This window comes from Labrus bergylta, chromosome 2 (genome assembly GCF_963930695.1).
Source record: "Labrus bergylta chromosome 2, fLabBer1.1, whole genome shotgun sequence".
Lineage (NCBI taxonomy): Eukaryota > Metazoa > Chordata > Actinopteri > Labriformes > Labridae > Labrus > Labrus bergylta.
In genome coordinates this window covers 28606599-28625289 of record NC_089196.1, presented here as the reverse complement: position 1 = coordinate 28625289, position 18691 = coordinate 28606599, and the positions used below count along the sequence as shown (strand labels likewise).

The 18691-nt window shown below is 42.2% G+C and overlaps 2 protein-coding genes across 3 annotated transcripts in view; one reads left to right on the top strand and one right to left on the bottom strand.

The window, feature by feature from the left end:
• The window catches only part of adam9a (ADAM metallopeptidase domain 9a), a 41008-nt gene extending 37241 nt beyond the window's left edge, over window positions 1-3767 (bottom strand). For both annotated transcript variants that reach the window (XM_065950993.1, XM_065950999.1), the window contains exon 1: window positions 3253-3767. In XM_065950993.1, the coding sequence (XP_065807065.1) occupies window positions 3253-3325 (73 nt within the window). In that variant the 5' untranslated portion in view covers window positions 3326-3767. The remainder of the gene's footprint in view (window positions 1-3252) is intronic.
• A 3705-nt stretch (window positions 3768-7472) lies between these two features.
• ercc6l (excision repair cross-complementation group 6-like) lies at window positions 7473-17281 on the top strand. Its single transcript, XM_020643236.3, has 3 exons — window positions 7473-8053; window positions 10027-10071; window positions 12056-17281. The coding sequence occupies exons 1-3, from the start codon at window positions 7998-8000 to the stop codon at window positions 15816-15818; spliced, it is 3864 nt and encodes a 1287-aa protein (XP_020498892.3). The 5' UTR covers window positions 7473-7997; the 3' UTR covers window positions 15819-17281.
• The last annotated feature ends 1410 nt before the right edge of the window (window positions 17282-18691 follow it).

Here is an 18691-nt window from a genome sequence, read left to right as displayed (position 1 = left end):
ATTAGAACTATGTGTCCGTGATCGGAAAATCTCAGGGGGAATTTGACCCAGAAGTTTCCTTCCTCTGTGAATGAATGTAAACGTTCATTCATACAGACGGAGGTTAAACCTCTTAACACACAGACATAACGTGCTGCTGGCTTGTGCAACATGTGTAGATTTAAAGGTACTGCGAGGACTGAAAGGTAGACTCTATCCAGGTGCATTATGGGAAATGTAGGTTTCAGGGATTCTGGACTTAAGGATGGGATGTTTCTCCCTCTGTTGCTCAGATTGGTTTGCTCTGAATTACAATAATTCAACAATAACATCTACACATGCTGCTTCTGCCAACTAAATCTTCAAACACTGCAAGCACCAAGAGCATGGTGACACATCACAGACGATGAAATGATGTCAATGAATCCAACTGTTTAGAAAGGACCTGCAGTGTCTCTAATTCTTTTTTTAAAAGCAGTGAAAGGACATCACACAGCTGCAACGGAGAAGAAGATAAACAACTGTTTTTACTCAAATACATGAACAAGCCAGGCACCTTTAAGGCTGCAAATAAACTGGTGAACGTTGTTTTAAAATAAACACGATTAACACCGAACCAATCATTTAATCACACTTTATTCAGAACTCATTCCTGTCTGTCAGTGCAGCATACGCAGACTCTGTAAACTTAGTCAAAGCTCCAAAACAGTATCATGTCTAACGTCTGTGCTGCCACCTCTACCTCAAACCCACCGCATTTCAGAGGGAAATTTTGAATCTTTTGCTGCTCTTTTTTTACAGTTCTGAGTCCGACACACTTTAGAGTTTTCACGAGACAAATGACTTTAGAGATCATACCAGTGACTGCTGCAGTTTGTTTCAGGTTTTAATTTTCAGGTGGCTTCAGATGATCCAATAATTTAAATCAAAATTAATTCAGAAGAGTCCAAAATATGGGGGCGCAGATGGACTAGCAGTAAGGTCACACAACACGTACAGAGGCAACAGTCCTCCAAGAGGGCAGCCGAGGTTCGAGTCCGACCTGTGCCCGTCATTCCTCACTGCAGGCAAAAAGTCCAGAAAGACAATACAAAACCTCGCAGAGGAGTCACGTCTCATCCTGAAGACCTTCCTCCGTAATAACAACCATGTTACTGAGTCATTCCACACACACACACACACACACACACACACACACACACACACACACACACACACACACACACACACACACACACACACACACACACACACACACACACACACACACACACACACACACACACACACACACACACACACACACACACACACACACACACACCTCCTGCCGCCGAGTAGACAGTCAGTGTGCAGGAGTTTGTTTTCAATTCCTGTCCATTAAAAATAGGAACTACGTACTGGGTGCCTAGGACGATATTTGTATTGCTGTGTTCTTTATTTACTATCCCTACAGTAAAATGTGTTCACTTGTAATACTGTTTAGTAGGGCTGGGCGATATGGACCAAAACTCACATCTCAATATTTTTTCACTGAATGGCGATACTCGATATATATCGATATCTCTTTTAGTAACAGTCAGTTGCACAAGTTCAACATGTACATGAAAACAAACTACCTGTTTGTGAAATTAATGAATTTTCTGCATAACAAAATAAACACAGTTGTGTGTTTTGTTAACCACTCATTTTTGAGTTTGGCTCTGAGAGAGAGAGAGAGAGAGAGAGAAAGAGAGAGAGAGACAGAGAGAGAGAGAGAGAGAGAAAGACAGAGACACAGAGAGAGAGAGAGAGAGAGAGAGAGAGAGAGAGAGAGAGAGAGAGAGAGAGAGAGAGAGAGAGAGAGAGAGACAGAGACAGAGATAGAGACAGAGAGAGAGGAGCAGGGTGAAAAGAGAGAGAGAGAGAGAGAGAGAGAGAGAGAGAGAGAGAGAGAGAGGAGCAGAGTGAAGAGAGAGAGAGGAGCAGAGTGAAGAGAGAGAGAGGAGCAGAGTGAAGAGAGAGAGAGAGAGAGGAGCAGAGTGAAGAGAAATAGGTGAACTGGCAGCTCTACAGAAGTCGTGTATTAACGTTAAGCAGTACAGTTTGTAGTACAGTTTGCAGTTTGCAGTGATGAAGTGGAATACAGTGGGATGTTGTTCTGTACTGAATGACTGACTGCTGAGACAGTGATGAGAAACACACAGTCAGCACACACACACACACGTCACCCTCCTCACCCTCAGTATACAACTCCTCATCCTCGCTGTTCACTCCTCCTCACCCTCAGCTTACCCTCACTTACTCCTTGTATCCTCAGTGTACTCTTCCTTACCTTCAGTATAGCATCATCATCATCACTGTTCACCCTGAGTTTACCCCGTACCCTCACTCCCCATCATAGTACCCTTCATCACCCTTCATCACCCTCATAGTACCCTTCATCACCCTCATAGTACCCTTCATCACCCTCATAGTACCCTTCATCACCCTTCATCACCCTCATAGTACCCTTCATCACCCTTCATCACCCTCATAGTACCCTTCATCACCCTTCATCACCCTCATAGTACCCTTCATCACCCTCATAGTACCCTTCATCACCCTCATAGTACCCTCACTCCCCATCACAGTACCCTTCATCACCCTCATAGTACCCTTCATCACCCTTCATCACCCTCATAGTACCCTTCATCACCCTCATAGTACCCTTCATCACCCTTCATCACCCTCATAGTACCCTTCATCACCCTTCATCACCCTCATAGTACCCTTCATCACCCTCATAGTACCCTTCATCACCCTTCATCACCCTCATAGTACCCTTCATCACCCTTCATCACCCTCATAGTACCCTCACTCCCCATCACAGTACCCTTCATCACCCTCATAGTACCCTTCATCACCCTCATAGTACCCTTCATCACCCTTCATCACCCTCATAGTACCCTTCATCACCCTCATAGTACCCTCACTCCCCATCACAGTACCCTTCATCACCCTCATAGTACCCTTCATCACCCTCATAGTACCCTCACTCCCCATCACAGTACCCTTCATCAACCTCATAGTACCCTCACTCCCCATCACAGTACCCTTCATCACCCTCACAGTACCCTCACTCCCCATCACAGTACCCTTCATCACCCTCATGGTACCCTCACTCCCCATCACAGTACCCTTCATCACCCTCACAGTACCCTCACTCCCCATCACAGTACCCTTCATCACCCTCATAGTACCCTTCCTCACCCTCATAGTACCCTTCCTCACCCTCATAGTACCCTTCCTCACCTCTGCAGTGTGAGTTTCCGCTCAGCAGCAGCAGGCAGCAGATCTCCAGCAGCAGCTCCACTCTTCCTCCCATCGTTTTCTTTTTCTTCTTCTTCTTCTGGTGGAATTTAAATGTCACCGGGCAGCTCTCACACACACCACGGTACTCCCCCTTCTGCTTCTCTGTTTCTTCTTCTCCTTGTTGTTGTTGTTGTTGTTGTTGTTGTTGTTGTTGTTAATGTAGTTTTCAGTGTTGTCGTCCAGCCGTTTCCCTCCGCAGAGCCTCATGCTAAACACCCCGGAGAGGTTTTCTTCCTCGGCCGAGCCATTCCCGTCCCAGCTGATGATCCACAGTCACAGCAGCTGACGGTCTGATCCAAAATGTCTGCCTCTGGAGGTTGTTAGTTGTTGAATGTATTAATAAAATAAAATAAAGGACTTTAGGAGGTCCGTCTGTTCGACCCGGGTTCAGTAAAGTGTGTCCTCAGATATTTCTCTCCTTGTAAACTCGACTGGAATCTAAACCAGACTAAAGTTAGCGTGAATATTTACTGCTTCCGGTGACGCACTTCAAAATAAGAGTTCGGTGTTTTTTTTTTGGTGCAAAAAAACATTAACGAAGGAAAATAAAGCAAAAATAACAAGAGATTAAATAATGAAATATAAGAAGCAATTACAAATATATACATTATACAATTAAAAAATGTAAAAAATGTAAAAAAAAAAAAAAAAGTACAAAATGTGCAATGGAGGAGCTGTGCATTTGTCACATACTCATACAGATGTGCAGTGAAATGTAAAGACTGTTCTGCAAGGCCATCAAAAATGACTAATACACATATATACAATACATGTAGAAATGTAATATAAAATTAAAAAAAGAATGTTTAAATATACAAAATATGTCAAAGTTTGTATTGATTGAAGAACTAATTGAGCTGCTTTTTCCTGTTCTTGTCATGTCTGATAACAGTAAAGTAGAGTGGCTGTGTCTCAGTGGTAGAGTGGGTCGTCTCTCAACCAGAAGGACGGGTTCAATGCCCAGTTCCTGCCACTTGTCCAGTGTGTCCTTGGGCAAGACATTCAACCTCATTGCTCCCGCTGCTTCGTTTTAAATGTGTATGAATGGATTAGATAATACTGATGGACACCTTACATAGCAGCCTCTGCCATCCGTTTGTAAATGTGTAGGTGTGGTTGAAAATACAATAAAATACATATTCTACATTTCCTACTGCTACACTGTGTTTAAGAGCAGCTGTAACGACCGAATTTAAGGATAAGGATAAGGATAATACTTTATTGATCCCCAGAGGGGAAATTCAGGCGTTGCAGCAGCACAGACAAGAAAGCTCAAAATACAAAATAAACATTAAACAGAATAGATAAGATAAATAAAAACAGGGGGTATATACACGAGTACAAAGTGAATAATGAAGTTCACTATGCAGGGAGTTGAGACAGTATTTGTAGAGAATGACAAGATAAGGTGACAAGTGATGATTAAAGTGACTTGGTATGATAAAGAGCAGCAAGTGATGTAAACAGCAGAGGAGAGGCAGTGTTGTACCACAGTAATGCAGAGTGCAGTTATATAATATAATGTAGTATAATATAATATAATATAATATAGTGCAATATGAACAATATAGTGTAATATAATGAAATGTTATATAATATAGACTAATATAATAATTGAATTTGAATTTAAACTATATAAAGATAAAGATAAACTTTATTGATCCCCGTGGGGAAAATTTGTGCATTACAGCAGCTCCAGAAAACAGGGGACGGGAATATACTTATTAAAAATAAAAATAGAAGTTAAAAACAGATCAAACATATTTACATAATTTAAAAAAATACAATAATGTAAAATTACACAGTAACTTGTTCTTAAAAAAACACACACAGTGTGTAGCATGAGGTGGTGATGTTGTTAAACAGTCTGATTAAACAGTCTGATTAAACAGTCTGATTAAACAGAAAGGGGTTGTCCATGATGGATGTCAGCTTCACTAACATCCTCCTCTCACCCACCTCCTCTACAGAGTCCAGAGGACAGTCCAAGACAGAACTGGCCCTCCTGACCAGTCTGTTCAGTCTCTTCCTGTCTCTCTCTGTGCTCCCTCCTCCCCAACAGACCACTGCATAGAAAAGTGCAGACGCCACCACAGTGTCATAAAAAGTCTGTAGCAGAGTCCTAAACACTCCAAAGGACCTCAGTCGTCTCAGCAGGTGAAGTCGACATTGGCCCTTCTTGTAGAGGACGTCGGTGTTGTGTGACCAGTCCAGTTTGTTGTTGAGGTGAACACCCAAGTATTTGTACGTCTCCACCCTCTCGATGTCCAAGCCCTGGATGTTCACCGGTGCAGTCTGGGGTGACTTCCTGCGGAAGTCAATCACCATCTCCTTTGTCTTGCTGGCGTTGAGCTGAAGGTGGTTGAGCTCACTCCAGTCGACAAAGTCCATGTCTGTACTGCCTGTACTCCTGTTCGCTCCCCTTAGACACACACCCCACGATGGCTGTGTCATCGGAGAACTTCTGCAGGTGGCAGCTGTTGTAGCAGAAGTCCGAGGTGTACAGGGTGAAGAGAAAAGGGGAGAGAACTGTCCCCTTAATAACTAATATATAATAATTTCCCCCCGGGAATAATTATTATTTCTGATTATGATCATGGATTTCGTCTTAAAGTCTTAACTTTGGATTATTATTTTTTTCTTATTTTTTCTCTTTGTATGTATCTGACCTGTAGAAACCGTATTATTATCACATAAACAATTAAATTCAGACTGCATGCAAAGATAAAACAATGTTCTAAATTTTAGGAATTTAGATATTATGATGTTTCATGTTTTTATTTATCAAAACTTGTCAGAGTTGAGTCAAATAAAAATAATAACACTGAAACACTTTTTTAAATGTTGCTACAGATTTCTCACTATGAAGTGAGAAGCATCTACTCGGGCTTTTGTTTTGAAGTCCGACGACTAAAACCAGAAGTTGGTGAGTGTTAGTTTCTGGTGACGTCACCAAAATAATCTCCAGCTGGAGAGAAAAAAAACGCCCCAGCTGCGCACGCGCCACTAACGGGGCTGTACAGCTGAGCAAACCGAGCGCCCCCTCGTGCACATCATAACTTTATCTTAATCTGGTCAGGACGGAGCCTGAGTAATATCAATAAGTCATATTTACAGTCTATGGGACGGAGGGCAAGCACAATGCAAAAAAAATACCCCAACACATTTTCACAACATTTTTGCATCATTTGATCCACAAATAAATCCCCACGATCATCTGATGACAAATAGGGAAGTTTATTTATTTATTCATGACAGATTTATATACTTGATTTAGTAAAAAAAAAACATGTCACTGGCTTAGAGTGGATTTCACAAGAAGTACTTCCTGTTTACAGATTCTCTAACATGATACCCCTGCTCAGATTCATCACTCATCATGTTCACTTTAATGTTTTAGAGAAAGAGATAAATGCACTCAAGCTTAAGGTGTCCCACATTAGTCACTGTCCCAACATTACACGTATCCACCCTGTCTTATATCATCTATATTCTTACAGCCGATAAGCAAACTTCTCTTAAAAACAATACTGAACCTGACAGATCTGACATGTTGGGACATGAACCAGGGAAACGAGGGACTCAGTTTCATTTCAGGAAATTTCCTGAATTCTCCACAGCCACCACGATGGCAGGTACAGACTCGTGTTTGTTGTTAAATTTTACATTTTACACTCAGAAACACTCACAATATGTACTTCATAATTACAGGATACAACAATGTACATTCTCAATTTAATTTATTACTTCAGATAATTAAAACCAAACAAACAAACCCTCAATCTGCTTGTGGTTTGACCTGATTTTCCTTCTGACAGTTTAGCGAACCATTGGATTTAACTCAAATTAAATATTATAAATGTTAACATGTTAAAGAAACAGATAAGTATGAGGAGAACTACTGCGTTTTCTCTTTTAGATCCAGCCCGTGTTTTACCTCGAATTTGGAGAGACATGTTTCTTCTTTGCTTTCACTTCCTTTCATAAAACATGATCCAGTGTGGAGTCAGAAAAGACAGATATATTAAATTATTAGTAAATATTATCATTGTTACAATAACAAAACATTACATACAAAAATAATAAGTTTACAAAACGACCAAAGTCCAAAAACTCTTTGTTTGTTTTGTCAAAAGTCCAAAATGTACAATCTTGTATATTATTAGAGTGTTGTAAAAAAAAAAAAGTTAAAATCTTTGGGTTGTTCTTTCTATCTTATCTCAAAAGGGCGTTCTTTAAGGAAATGAACATTATTACAAATTTAATATATGAATCCAGTTCAAAGAAAAAGCGAACAAATCCCTTTTTCCTATTTTCTTGTTGGTTTTTCTGATTTTGATGTTGTTTGGTCATTTCTCGTCGTGTTTCGCACTTCACGGCCACCGTACTTTCCGTCTCTATCCAGTATCGAGGCTATTCATTGGCTGCGCATTGTTTTGTCCCGCCTACTAATTTACTCGTTGTTCCGATTGGACAACCCGGCAGAGGCGTCACTCCACCGTCCTCTCTGATTCGTTGGGGAAAATGGCGGGGCGAAGAGGCGACTGTTCAAACACAAAAACACACTTTTACGGTTCAGTCTGTCCTTCAGCAGTCACCTGTTAGTGTTCTCTTTAAGGACTCTTTAAGGTCCAAACACCGCGTTATTCTCTCCCTCTTGTCGGTGAGGAGCTTCCGCCCTCAGGATGGATGTTTCTCAACGTGATGACGGAGTTTTGAAGATTTCAGAGAAACTGGAAAAGTAAGTGAAGCTAACGTTTAGCATACATGCTAACAGTCACTGTAACACAAACTGTGTTAACTGTGATATAAATCAGTTTATAATGTTGATTAATAACATGTTTAATTATCCGAGCTGTTCTTAACACACCTGACTCTGGTTTCAGAAATACAAGTTATTTGTAATTTTATAATCACCTCTTCAAGTGCACCAACATTAAAGTAGGAGAAGAAGAACATAATTATATTTTATTTATATTATATAAAATATTTACATCAGATAATGTATATTTCACACTTAAGTAGCTTAAAACAAGTAAAAAAACCTTTTATATGTATTGCATAAGTAACAGTAGGAGGATGAGAGGAGAGGAGGGATGACTCAGAGAGAGAGAGAGTGTGTGTGTGTCTGTGTGTGTGTCTCTGTGTGTGTGTGTGTGTGTGTGTGTGTGTCTGTCTGTGTGTGTGTGTGTATGTGTGTGTGTCTGTGTGTGTGTCTGTGTGTGTGTCTGTGTGTGTGTGTGTCTCTGTGTGTGTCTCTGTGTGTGTGTGTGTGTGTGTGTCTGTCTGTGTGTGTGTGTGTCTGTGTGTGTGTGTGTGTGTGTGTCGTTAAGTCTGCGCTCATAGTTTGTTCTCATCTGCTGCTGCCAACATGTAACTGAGAGAGAGAGAGTCCCTGCATGTTTACAATAGAATATATAATATTAAATACAAAGTAAATAAGCACTAAAAATATCAAAACTAAGAATGTGAATATATACAACCAGGATTTAACTCAACATTACTTAAATAGGAAGATTAAATATGGAAGATTAAATGTAAATGTGCAAAAACAGAGTTGTAAATGGACAGTACTGACACAAGTTAAAGTGCATGAGTGTAAACATATAATAAGCAGAAACTATACAATATAACGGCGAGTAGACAGACAAATGAAGTGAACATGAGTGCAGGGATAATTTGTAAATTTAACACGTGCAGAACAGATGACAGTAAAGGAGAGACAGATATGATCATGAAGACAGTTCTCTGCTCACATGAGGTGAGCTGTTGTACAGAGTTATGGCCTTCGGTAAGAAAGATTTCTTGTATCTGTCCTTGTGACAGCGGAGTTGGATCAGTAAACTGAAAGTTTGAGTTCAGTGTGGTTTTGGCTCTGGGGAAGAAAATGTCTTTAAATCTGTTTTTGTCTGTCTACTGATGGAGCTGTAGCACAACACACCCTGCTCTATTTAAAGTGAGAAGGCAGACTCAGAGGGCAGAACAAACACCTAGCTGTGGCAGTGTCATCCACCTGGGCGAATGGTTTAATGCAAGTGAGCATAAAATCGCCACTGGCTCTCTGTCCTGTACTGCATCCAATTCAAAATCCTGCACCTCACACACAAAGCCCTCAACCACCAGGCCCCCTCCTCCTACCTCACTGATCTCCTCTGCGTCACACCCATAGCCTCTCTGTTCGTCCAAAGCCAACCTCCTGTCTCCACCGCACAGAACCAAGCACCGGACCAGAGCTGCCCCCCCTCCCTTAGTAACTCACTCCCCTCACATATTCAACACTGCACTGACGCATCCACATTCAAATCTTTACTCATGACTCACCTTTTCAAACAAGCTTTTAATGTGTGAGGGTTATTTGACCTGAATATATCGTTAAGCTGTTTGTTAGTTTGCTCTCACTGTGATGTCTCGATCTTTCTATTAACTAATGTGTCTTTGAGGTCTTGAAAAGCGACGTATGAATAAATGTATTATAATTCTAACAGAATACCACAAAAAATAAAAACAAGCAAAACATTAAAAAAAACAACAATACAAACTTTATATTCATGTTCAGGATTCTATTTTTGGGTTTCATTATTATTCGATCTGTTTTTTATAAACTGCACAGCTGGATAATTACTTGGCTGAAAAATTATAAATGTTTGTTGCTTGTTTTAGTTGTTGATTAACGTAGATTTTTACTCTGTTTTAATTTTTGATTTGTCTTTGCAGGTCTTTAAGCATGGCTCAAGATGATCAGATGGAAGCCTACCAAAGGTAATGATGAAAACTTCTGTCATTTTGTGCGTGATCTCAATGTAAATTAAATTAATCTTCATTAAGATTTTTGCCATAATCAAGCAACTCTATGGTCTCAGTATATTGAAGGTGCTGATTGGTCAAGAAGGATTGCTCCAAATCTGCATTCAGTTACTCTCAGTTTCTGTTGACAACAATGAGCTCTGGGTGAAGAAACTGTCCTTAAATCTGTTTTTGTCTGTGTGCTGATGGACCTGTAGTGCCTGCCAGAGGGTGACAAGTCCAACAGATTTCTCCTTTGCATTAGACACCTTTGCATTTCCCCCCCGCCGGTTTAAAAGGCGTCCATTTGCAGAATTGTAATCACTCCCAAACTCACCTGCGAGCTGTCATTGGCGTCCACTGCCCGTCCAGAAGTGCCCCAAGTCATCAGTCAGACAGAGGACAGAGACTCTGCAGACACAGTCACCTCCACACATGTATGGAGGTCCAGAAGTGATGATTGAACAGGTTTACTTTTGTGTAACTCTACATTTTAGTCTTTAAGGAAAATAATGTCAAAAACATCACCATGGAATTTACAGGTATATCAGTCAATCGATCTCTATTTGTATAGTGCCAATTCATAACAAATGTTATCTCGAGACGCTTTACAAAAAGTAGGTAAAAGACCTTACATGTTACAATTCAATTCACTTAGCAGACGCTTTTATCCAAAGCAGCGTACATCAGAGAGTAAGTACAACACTAATCCGTTCATACACCGCCACTGAAGCAGCGGGAGCAATGCAGGGTTAAGTGTCTTCATCGACCGCACAGACACATCGGACATGTTGCTCAGCTGACATGTTGCTCGAACCCTCGACCTTCTGGTTGAGAGGCGACGACTCTACCGACTGAGCCACAGCCGCCCGACCTTACTCATTGTTATGTTACAAAAGAAACATGGGAAGGGGGAGATGGGATAATATGCTGGAAGGATCTCTCCTTTGTATTCCTCACGTTCCTGTTGTCCACACTTCTTCTCCGCTGAGGTGGAGGTCGGAGCAGGGTGTGCATGAATGAAGACAGCGGTGGTTGTGGGGACGACACAGTCCGATGGGGGTGGCTGGGCATCAGGGATGTTGGATAGTAAGGTTCACGAAGGTTGACAAAAGTTTAGAGACATTAATACTCTTTGTAACGATAAAATCTGTGATCGATGACCGATATAGAAACATACCAGAGATTTAAAATTAAAACTTCATATTTCTAACTGAAAGCTACCGCAAGAGAAAGACAGATCACTGTGTAAGCTGCACATTGACATTGCCAACATATTTCTGCAATTTAGACCGTGTTCAGGAGGTCGCTTACATTTTTGGTCTTTAAATATCCAATATTGAATGCCATGGTATTGAAATCGATATGAATATTGTTTGATTTAGAGTCTAACTTTGTGAAAACCCTACAATACACCTGATGATAAGCAGCAGAGGGTAAAAGGGAAAAACAAGCATCAAATAAGAATTGATCATTTAAAGCTTAAATAACCAAAAACGTGTTATTTGACTTTTTGTAAAAGAAAGCAGATGGCAGAGTGTTATTATTGTTAAACTTAAAATATATCTGGTCATTAATGACACTTTTCTGTTTCTGCTCTTCAACACTTCCTGCAGAGATTAACCGATAAGATGGTCATCTGAAAATGAATCGGCAAATATTTCTATTAACTAGAGATGTTAAAGATTATTAAAGCAAAACCCCAAATCATTGAATCATACTAGCTTCTCAAATGGGCGAGTTTGATGTTTTTCTTCATCACCTGACATTTGTTTTAGTTTTTTAAAAGGTCATCATACAGATCAAACAATATGAAAAGATTTCCTCAAGATTGATACATATAGATTTTTACAGAAGTATTTAATGAGATGGATCATTGATTAGAGCTCTAGTCTAGACAACATTGTCTTCAGTTAAAATGAAATACCCTCTAATGCCCCGTCCTTTTCTCCTCTTTCAGGTTCATTCAGGACGCTAAAGATGTTGCCAGACAAGGGGACATGTGCAAAGCGCTGGAGCTCTTCAAAATGGCGTATAAAATCCGACAGAGTCAAAAACTTGAAAGCAGGATAAAGAAAATTGAAGAACTTATTTCTCAGGATGAATCTGAGGACGAGGAAGAGTTTGTCAACGTAAACAACAGCGGATTGATGCTGTTCAAAGAGCTACACGACAAGCTTTACGACTACCAGAGAAACGGAGTGGCCTTCTTGTACAGTCTCTACAGAGACGGGCGTAAAGGGGGGATCTTGGCTGACGACATGGGCCTTGGTAAAACCATTCAGGTGATATCGTTCCTCTCTGGAATGTACGACCAAGAGCTGGTCAAAAGCGCACTGCTGGTCATGCCGACTTCACTCATCACAAACTGGACCAAAGAGTTCGCCAAATGGACTCCTGGGATGAGGGTCAAAGACTTTCATGGAACCAGCAAAGCAGAGAGGAACAGGAATTTGGAGAAAGTTCAGCGGAGAGGCGGCGTCATCATCACAACTTACACCATGCTTATGAACAACTGGCAGCAGTTGTCATCACACAACGGAAGAGAGTTCACATGGGACTATGTGATCCTGGATGAGGCACACAAGATAAAAACATCAACCACCAAGACAGCCAAAAGTGCCTCCGCCATACCTTCCAAAAACCGACTTCTTCTCACAGGGACTCCAGTCCAGAACAACCTGAAAGAACTGTGGGCGCTCTTTGACTATGCTTGTCAGGGCACTCTCCTCGGCACGGCCAAGACATTCAAAACAGAGTATGAGAACCCAATCACCCGCGCCAGAGAGAAAGACGCCACTCCAGGGGAAAAAGTCCTCGGGTCTCGGATGTCTGAGACTCTCATGGCCATCATAAAACCCTACTTCCTCCGCAGAACAAAAGCTGAAGTGCAGAAAGACAAAATGAATGGCAAACAAACATGCAAAGAGGAAAATTCCGACAACAAGGAGAGTCCAGACCTTCCCTCTTCAAAAGTTTCTGGAGCAGTCATGCCCGATCTGACGAGAAAGAATGACCTGATTGTCTGGACTTTCTTGAGTTCTGTTCAGGAAGACATATACAGGCAGTTCATTTCTCTGGACCACATCAAGGAGCTGCTCATGACCACCAGATCACCTCTGGCTGAATTGACCATTATGAAAAAACTCTGCGACCATCCGAGACTGCTCTCTGCTGCCGCCATTTCCAAGTTAGGCTTGGAGGACAACATGTCTGAGGGTCAGCAGAACGACGACACGGAGACAGACCCTAACAGCATTGCTAACGTTCCTGACGACACTCTAATATCCGAGTCGGGGAAACTCGTCTTTCTGTTTGCACTCCTTGAACAGCTCAGAAATGAAGGCCACCGCACGCTCGTCTTTGCTCATTACAGGAAGGTTCTTGACATCATTGAACGCATCCTGGGAAACAGAGGCTTCAAAGTTCTAAGACTGGATGGGACCATCACACATGTCGCAGAAAGAGAGAGGCGCATCACGCTGTTCCAGACCGACAAACGTTACACTGTCTTCCTCCTCACCACCCAGGTCGGAGGAGTGGGCATCACTTTGACGGCAGCCGACAGAGTTGTGATATACGATCCCAGCTGGAACCCGGCAACAGACGCCCAGGCCGTCGACAGGGCATACCGCATCGGCCAGACTGAAAACGTAGTCATCTACAGGCTGATCACGTGCGGCACCGTGGAGGAGAAGATCTACAGGAGGCAGGTTTTCAAAGACTCCCTCATCAGGCAGAATACCGGAGACAAAAAGAACCCTTTTCGGTACTTCAGCAAACAGGAGCTGAAGGAGCTCTTCACTCTTGAGGACACACATTCCTCCTCCACGCAGATTCAGCTTCAGGCCCTGCACTCCAGACACAGACGGACCGACCCCGAACTGGACGAGCACATCGCCCACCTCTACTCCATGGAGATGTTTGGGATCTCCGACCACGACCTCATGTTCTCCCTCGACATGAACCACGATGAAGCGCCAGAAGGTGAAGAGGCGAACTACATCGAAGGGAGGGTGCAGAAGGCCCAGGAGCTGATGAAGGCTGAATCAGAGCTTCAAATGCAGCTGGCGGAGAATATGGCGTCGAGCACAGAGCCAGCATGGCTCAGACAACCAGCGGACAACAACAACAGAGAGCGGTCTCAGGAGAAAAAACAGAGAATTTCAAGACCAAGTCCCTCCTTACCGCAAAATGACATCAACTTTAACAGATCACCAGTTGTGGTGGAGTTGGACCAGTCAAGTTCTGGCAAAGAGGAGGACACCCCAAAGAGTCTGAATCACCGAGTTATTGATCTGACTGCAGATGAGAGTATGACAGAACAACCTGTTGAAGAAATTAGCCAAGACAGCGTTCCCCAGCAGGACCTGAATTCTTCAAACCACCGACCTGCAAAACAGGAGAAGAGTTACCTAGACGTATCAGACGCTTCTCCTCAGGGGCTGATCGATCAGTCTCTGGTGATGTCGGACGCCACTGAGGCTGTTGAAGCCTCAATTCACGAACCAATGGACCAATCTGAGGCTGCAGCTGGTTCAGCAGGTGATGGTAGTCCTTCTTATGTGACTGCAGATGATGAACCGCTTAATGAAACAGCAAACTCAAAAAACGACTCCAAGATGGACTTTGCTTTTCCACGTGTCACACCTCTGCAGAACAAAAGACTCTCTGTGTTGCAGACATCCAACACAAGTTTCAAAGCAAACACCTCGTCCAGAGTCAGCAGTGGGCTCGACTCCTTCGAAGGCAACTTCAATCTGCAGCTCGAGGACAGTGACATGTCAGATCAAGAAGCCCCGGACCATCAGGAGACCGAAGCAGAGGAGAGGAAGCTGCTGTCACAGCTGCAGATGGAGGGGAGTTTTGATGTGAATAAATCTCTTTCTGAGAGACATCATAAAGAAGCACTTGAGCAAAGCCTCAACAGCACAAGAGACTCAGAAATGGCCGATTCAATGAACATTTCCATTGTAGTTACCAAGAAGAAAAAAGCAGCAGTGATTTATGACAGTGAAGAAGACGGTGACGATGACGAAAGGCAGGAAGAAAAGAGCCAACTTGAATCTTTCCATGTTCTTGAATCAGCACCCAGCAGCTCCACCCCTCTGCGGTCAAGAAAGAGCGTGGGATTAAACACGTCTGTGGCTTCGCGCCGGTCCCTCCACCAGTCCATCATCGAGGACATTGATGACCTACAGTCGGACATGGGGGATGACGCTGAGGTGTCAGAGAGTCGTTCTGATGAAGCTGAAGAGGAGGACATCATCGGGTTGACTGATGATGGGCTTCAACTGGAGGAGACTGTTGGAGAGACATTAAACACAGAGGGAGAGGAGGAAGTAGAGGAGGAGGAAGTAGATGAGGAGGAAGTAGAGGAGGAGGAAGAAATGGAAGAGGAGGAGGAGACAACCCCAAATTCAGAAGAGGAAATGAGCAGCAGCCTGGAGGAATCAACCGGCGATGCAGAGTTGGAGTCCTCTGAGGGAATTGATCAGTGCACCGTGGATTCAGGAGTCAAGACAGACGACGCTCAACACATCATCAAGTTTGAGAAGGAAAGCTACGAGTCCCTGGTCAGCAGAGGGAAGGAGAACTACAACAGAGGGACCCTGGACGAAGCTCTGGACTGTTTCCTCAGAGCAATCGACATCAAACCTGGAGATCCTGAAATTCAGCTCATGACCATCCAACTGTACCGGAAGCTGAGTCAGAGAAGTTAACATCGATCCAGAACAATCCTGAGACAGATACAAACCTCTACCACAAGCTGAAATAAGACCTGCTTGCTGGAAAATATTGTTACAATGAACAAAGAGGGACACACTGACTGTTTAACAACTCTGATATGCACAAGAAAAACAATGATTTGTTAGATTTTCATCTAACTTTCGTCTTTCAAAAAAAAAAAAAAAACACCCCTCTTACATTCTCTGTTGCCCTTGGCAAAAAAATTCCTGCAAGTATGTGTTCGCAAAGTAGACATGGTATAAAAATATCAAATTGCATGATTTGTATCTGATTGTGGTTACACGGTTCAGGGGTTTTCAAAGTCATTTGGAAGCAAACTTTAAGTATTTTGATTTTTGAGAATCAACAAGAGCTTATTTTCATTTTGATTTCTTTCTGGGCTTTTTGTCTTTATTTGGATAGGACAGTGGATAGTGTTGGAAATCTGGGAGATAGAGAAGGTGGGGAAGGAACCACAGGTCACCATGTGGCTCATTTATGTGTTTGTACAACAGTTTCTTCTCTACAGCTCAGGGGGAATCATTCAGTGATACAAACACAGAACATCTCTTCAGGTTCTTTCACTGTCGGTTTGAGTCTGACCATGAGAAGGAAGGCGCATGGGCCTAGCGGTTAGGACGCGCCCCCTGAACCAAGACGAGAGTCCTCCAAACGGACAGCCCTCTCTCTCCTGTGCACAGGTTCTGAGGTTTATTTCCTAATGGTTAGAGTTCAAACACGAGAAGGAATGTGTAAAATAGCATCGCTTGTACGTCCTTCACTTTGTGTTTCACAGAGCGTTTCAGAACGTTTAATGTAACTTTTTTTTGTGTTCTTTCCTGGTAATTCTGCTTCAAAATCAGCTCTCCTTCATTTAAACTTGACCGTGTTGAAGTGCACTCTTGATCTGATTGTCAGTAGAAGTCTTAATTATCTGAACCTTTGCACAGAATAACATTCAAAGGTCAAAAAGCTCGGGCAACACGTGAAGTATGAAGAGTTTTATCAGACTGATGTGTTTCAGTTAAAGTTAACTAAGTTAATAAAGTTAAAGATCTTCATACTTCAAGTGCTGCTGGAGCGTTTTGACCTCTTCAAGCCTTTCTCTCTCCGTGCACCGTGGTAGGTGGTGAAGCTGTGGCAGAAAATCTGACTGCTTCTCAACAAAATACAATTTAGAAACCTAGAAAGTGGGGAATGAAATCCTTGTGGTGTTGAAGGTATTTCTCAAAGTCTTGGTAGTTTGCTTCAGTTTGTGTAACATTGCTGCTAAACGTCTGTATCATATTTCTGTGTTGTGTTTTAAATGATAGTTCAAAAATAACAGCAGCTCTTCTCCTGGGTTAAGGTTTAACTTTGTATAAACAGACCCTGGATTCATATTTACTTCACTGTTGTTGAATAAAATGAGCACCTTTTATAATAATCTGTAATTAAACAAAAGTCACAGACTTCATTAATTCTCATCTGGTGATTGAAAATAATCTCCTGTAACCTGTTGTCTTTGTTTAATGTCATTATAACTTATTTACATTTTAAGAGCTTGTTTTGTTTGTGACTTTACATCGAGCTGCTCCGTGTGCAGACAGGTTGGGACAAGATTCCTGACCTGATTTATTTATCCGCCCACACTCAACATTTTTAAATTAAATAGTGGCAAATTTCCATGGCATGTTCTGAGAGTGTAAATAAGTGTTGTAGTCAAAACCAGACTAAACAAGACCGAGACATACCCGAGACCAGAGTGCTCTGAGAACAAGTCAAGACCAGGACAATAGCAGGGCAGGACCAAGACATAAATATCACAGAAAAATCATCATCCTGTTTGAAGGAGGTGTGTCACTCACTTAGACAAGCAAATTACAAATTAATATTTGTTGTTCTAGAAAAGGGGTGTGTTCCTTGACATGAAGGTCATGCCATGGAAAAATAGCCAATCAGTGGTGGTCTTGATTTAAAATTCAGAGTCCACCCAGTTCAAGGCCAAGTAAAAATTATTTTGATTCCGAGATGAAACCTTCAAAAAGTGGTCTTGAGACCAAGGCTGATTTGGAGTACTGCACTAATCTAACCCCTTTTCTAGCATAGGAACTACCACCTTGAACCTTGATCGCCTGCTTGGAGGACTACAGCCTCCATACATGGGGGCGCTCACTAACCACTATGCTACCAGCATCCCAGAACATCTCCCTTTAAAGAACGACTCGGTGGAGCTGAGTGTTTACAGAGGCTTTATTTATAAAGAGTCATGGAGAAACAGATCACCGGACTGTTAGGAGACGACACAGGGAGACGGGAAACTTCTGACACAAGCAGTTCATTAAAAGGCTTCTCATTTAAAAAAAACATAAAATAATGTCACAGATATACAGTAAAAATACGTTTTAAAGAGTAGAATTATTCAGTTTCAGATATAAAGGTTTTTGGTTTAAATATTGAACGACTCTTTCAGAACAGCGGAGCCGTCTCCAGAGCTCGGACTCGAGCAGCGAAAACCAGAACTCTCTTCTCCACCTCAGCGTTGATCTGATCCTTTGACGCTCGCGGGTTGTCTTTGATGAACTGTGAGATTCCCAGGATGCATTCTCTCTGAGGAGACACACAAAGAGGCTCAGTATACGTTCTAAAAAGTACTTCTCAGATGTTTTAATAGATCAAATTAAATTATCACATTTCATGAACAATCCAGAAAGCCCAGCATGCACTGTTCGGTTTCAGGATTACGACCTTATTTTGAGTTGTACCACATTTTTAAAGTCGGGCTGAAGATAGCTTGATTGCACATCATTAGTCTTGCAGTGTTTGCTGAGTCGAGCTAATCTGTGCTGTTGTGCAGATCGTGTGTGTGAAAGGAAAGCGCGAGTGT

Coding starts and splice junctions, on each gene's coding strand:
- ercc6l (XM_020643236.3), top strand. CDS start 7,998: ATGGATGTTTCTCAACGTGATGACGGAGTTTTGAAGATTTCAGAGAAA. Junction 8,054..10,026: donor ATTTCAGAGAAACTGGAAAA/GTAAGTGAAGCT, acceptor TTGTCTTTGCAG/GTCTTTAAGCATGGCTCAAG. Junction 10,072..12,055: donor CAGATGGAAGCCTACCAAAG/GTAATGATGAAA, acceptor CTCCTCTTTCAG/GTTCATTCAGGACGCTAAAG.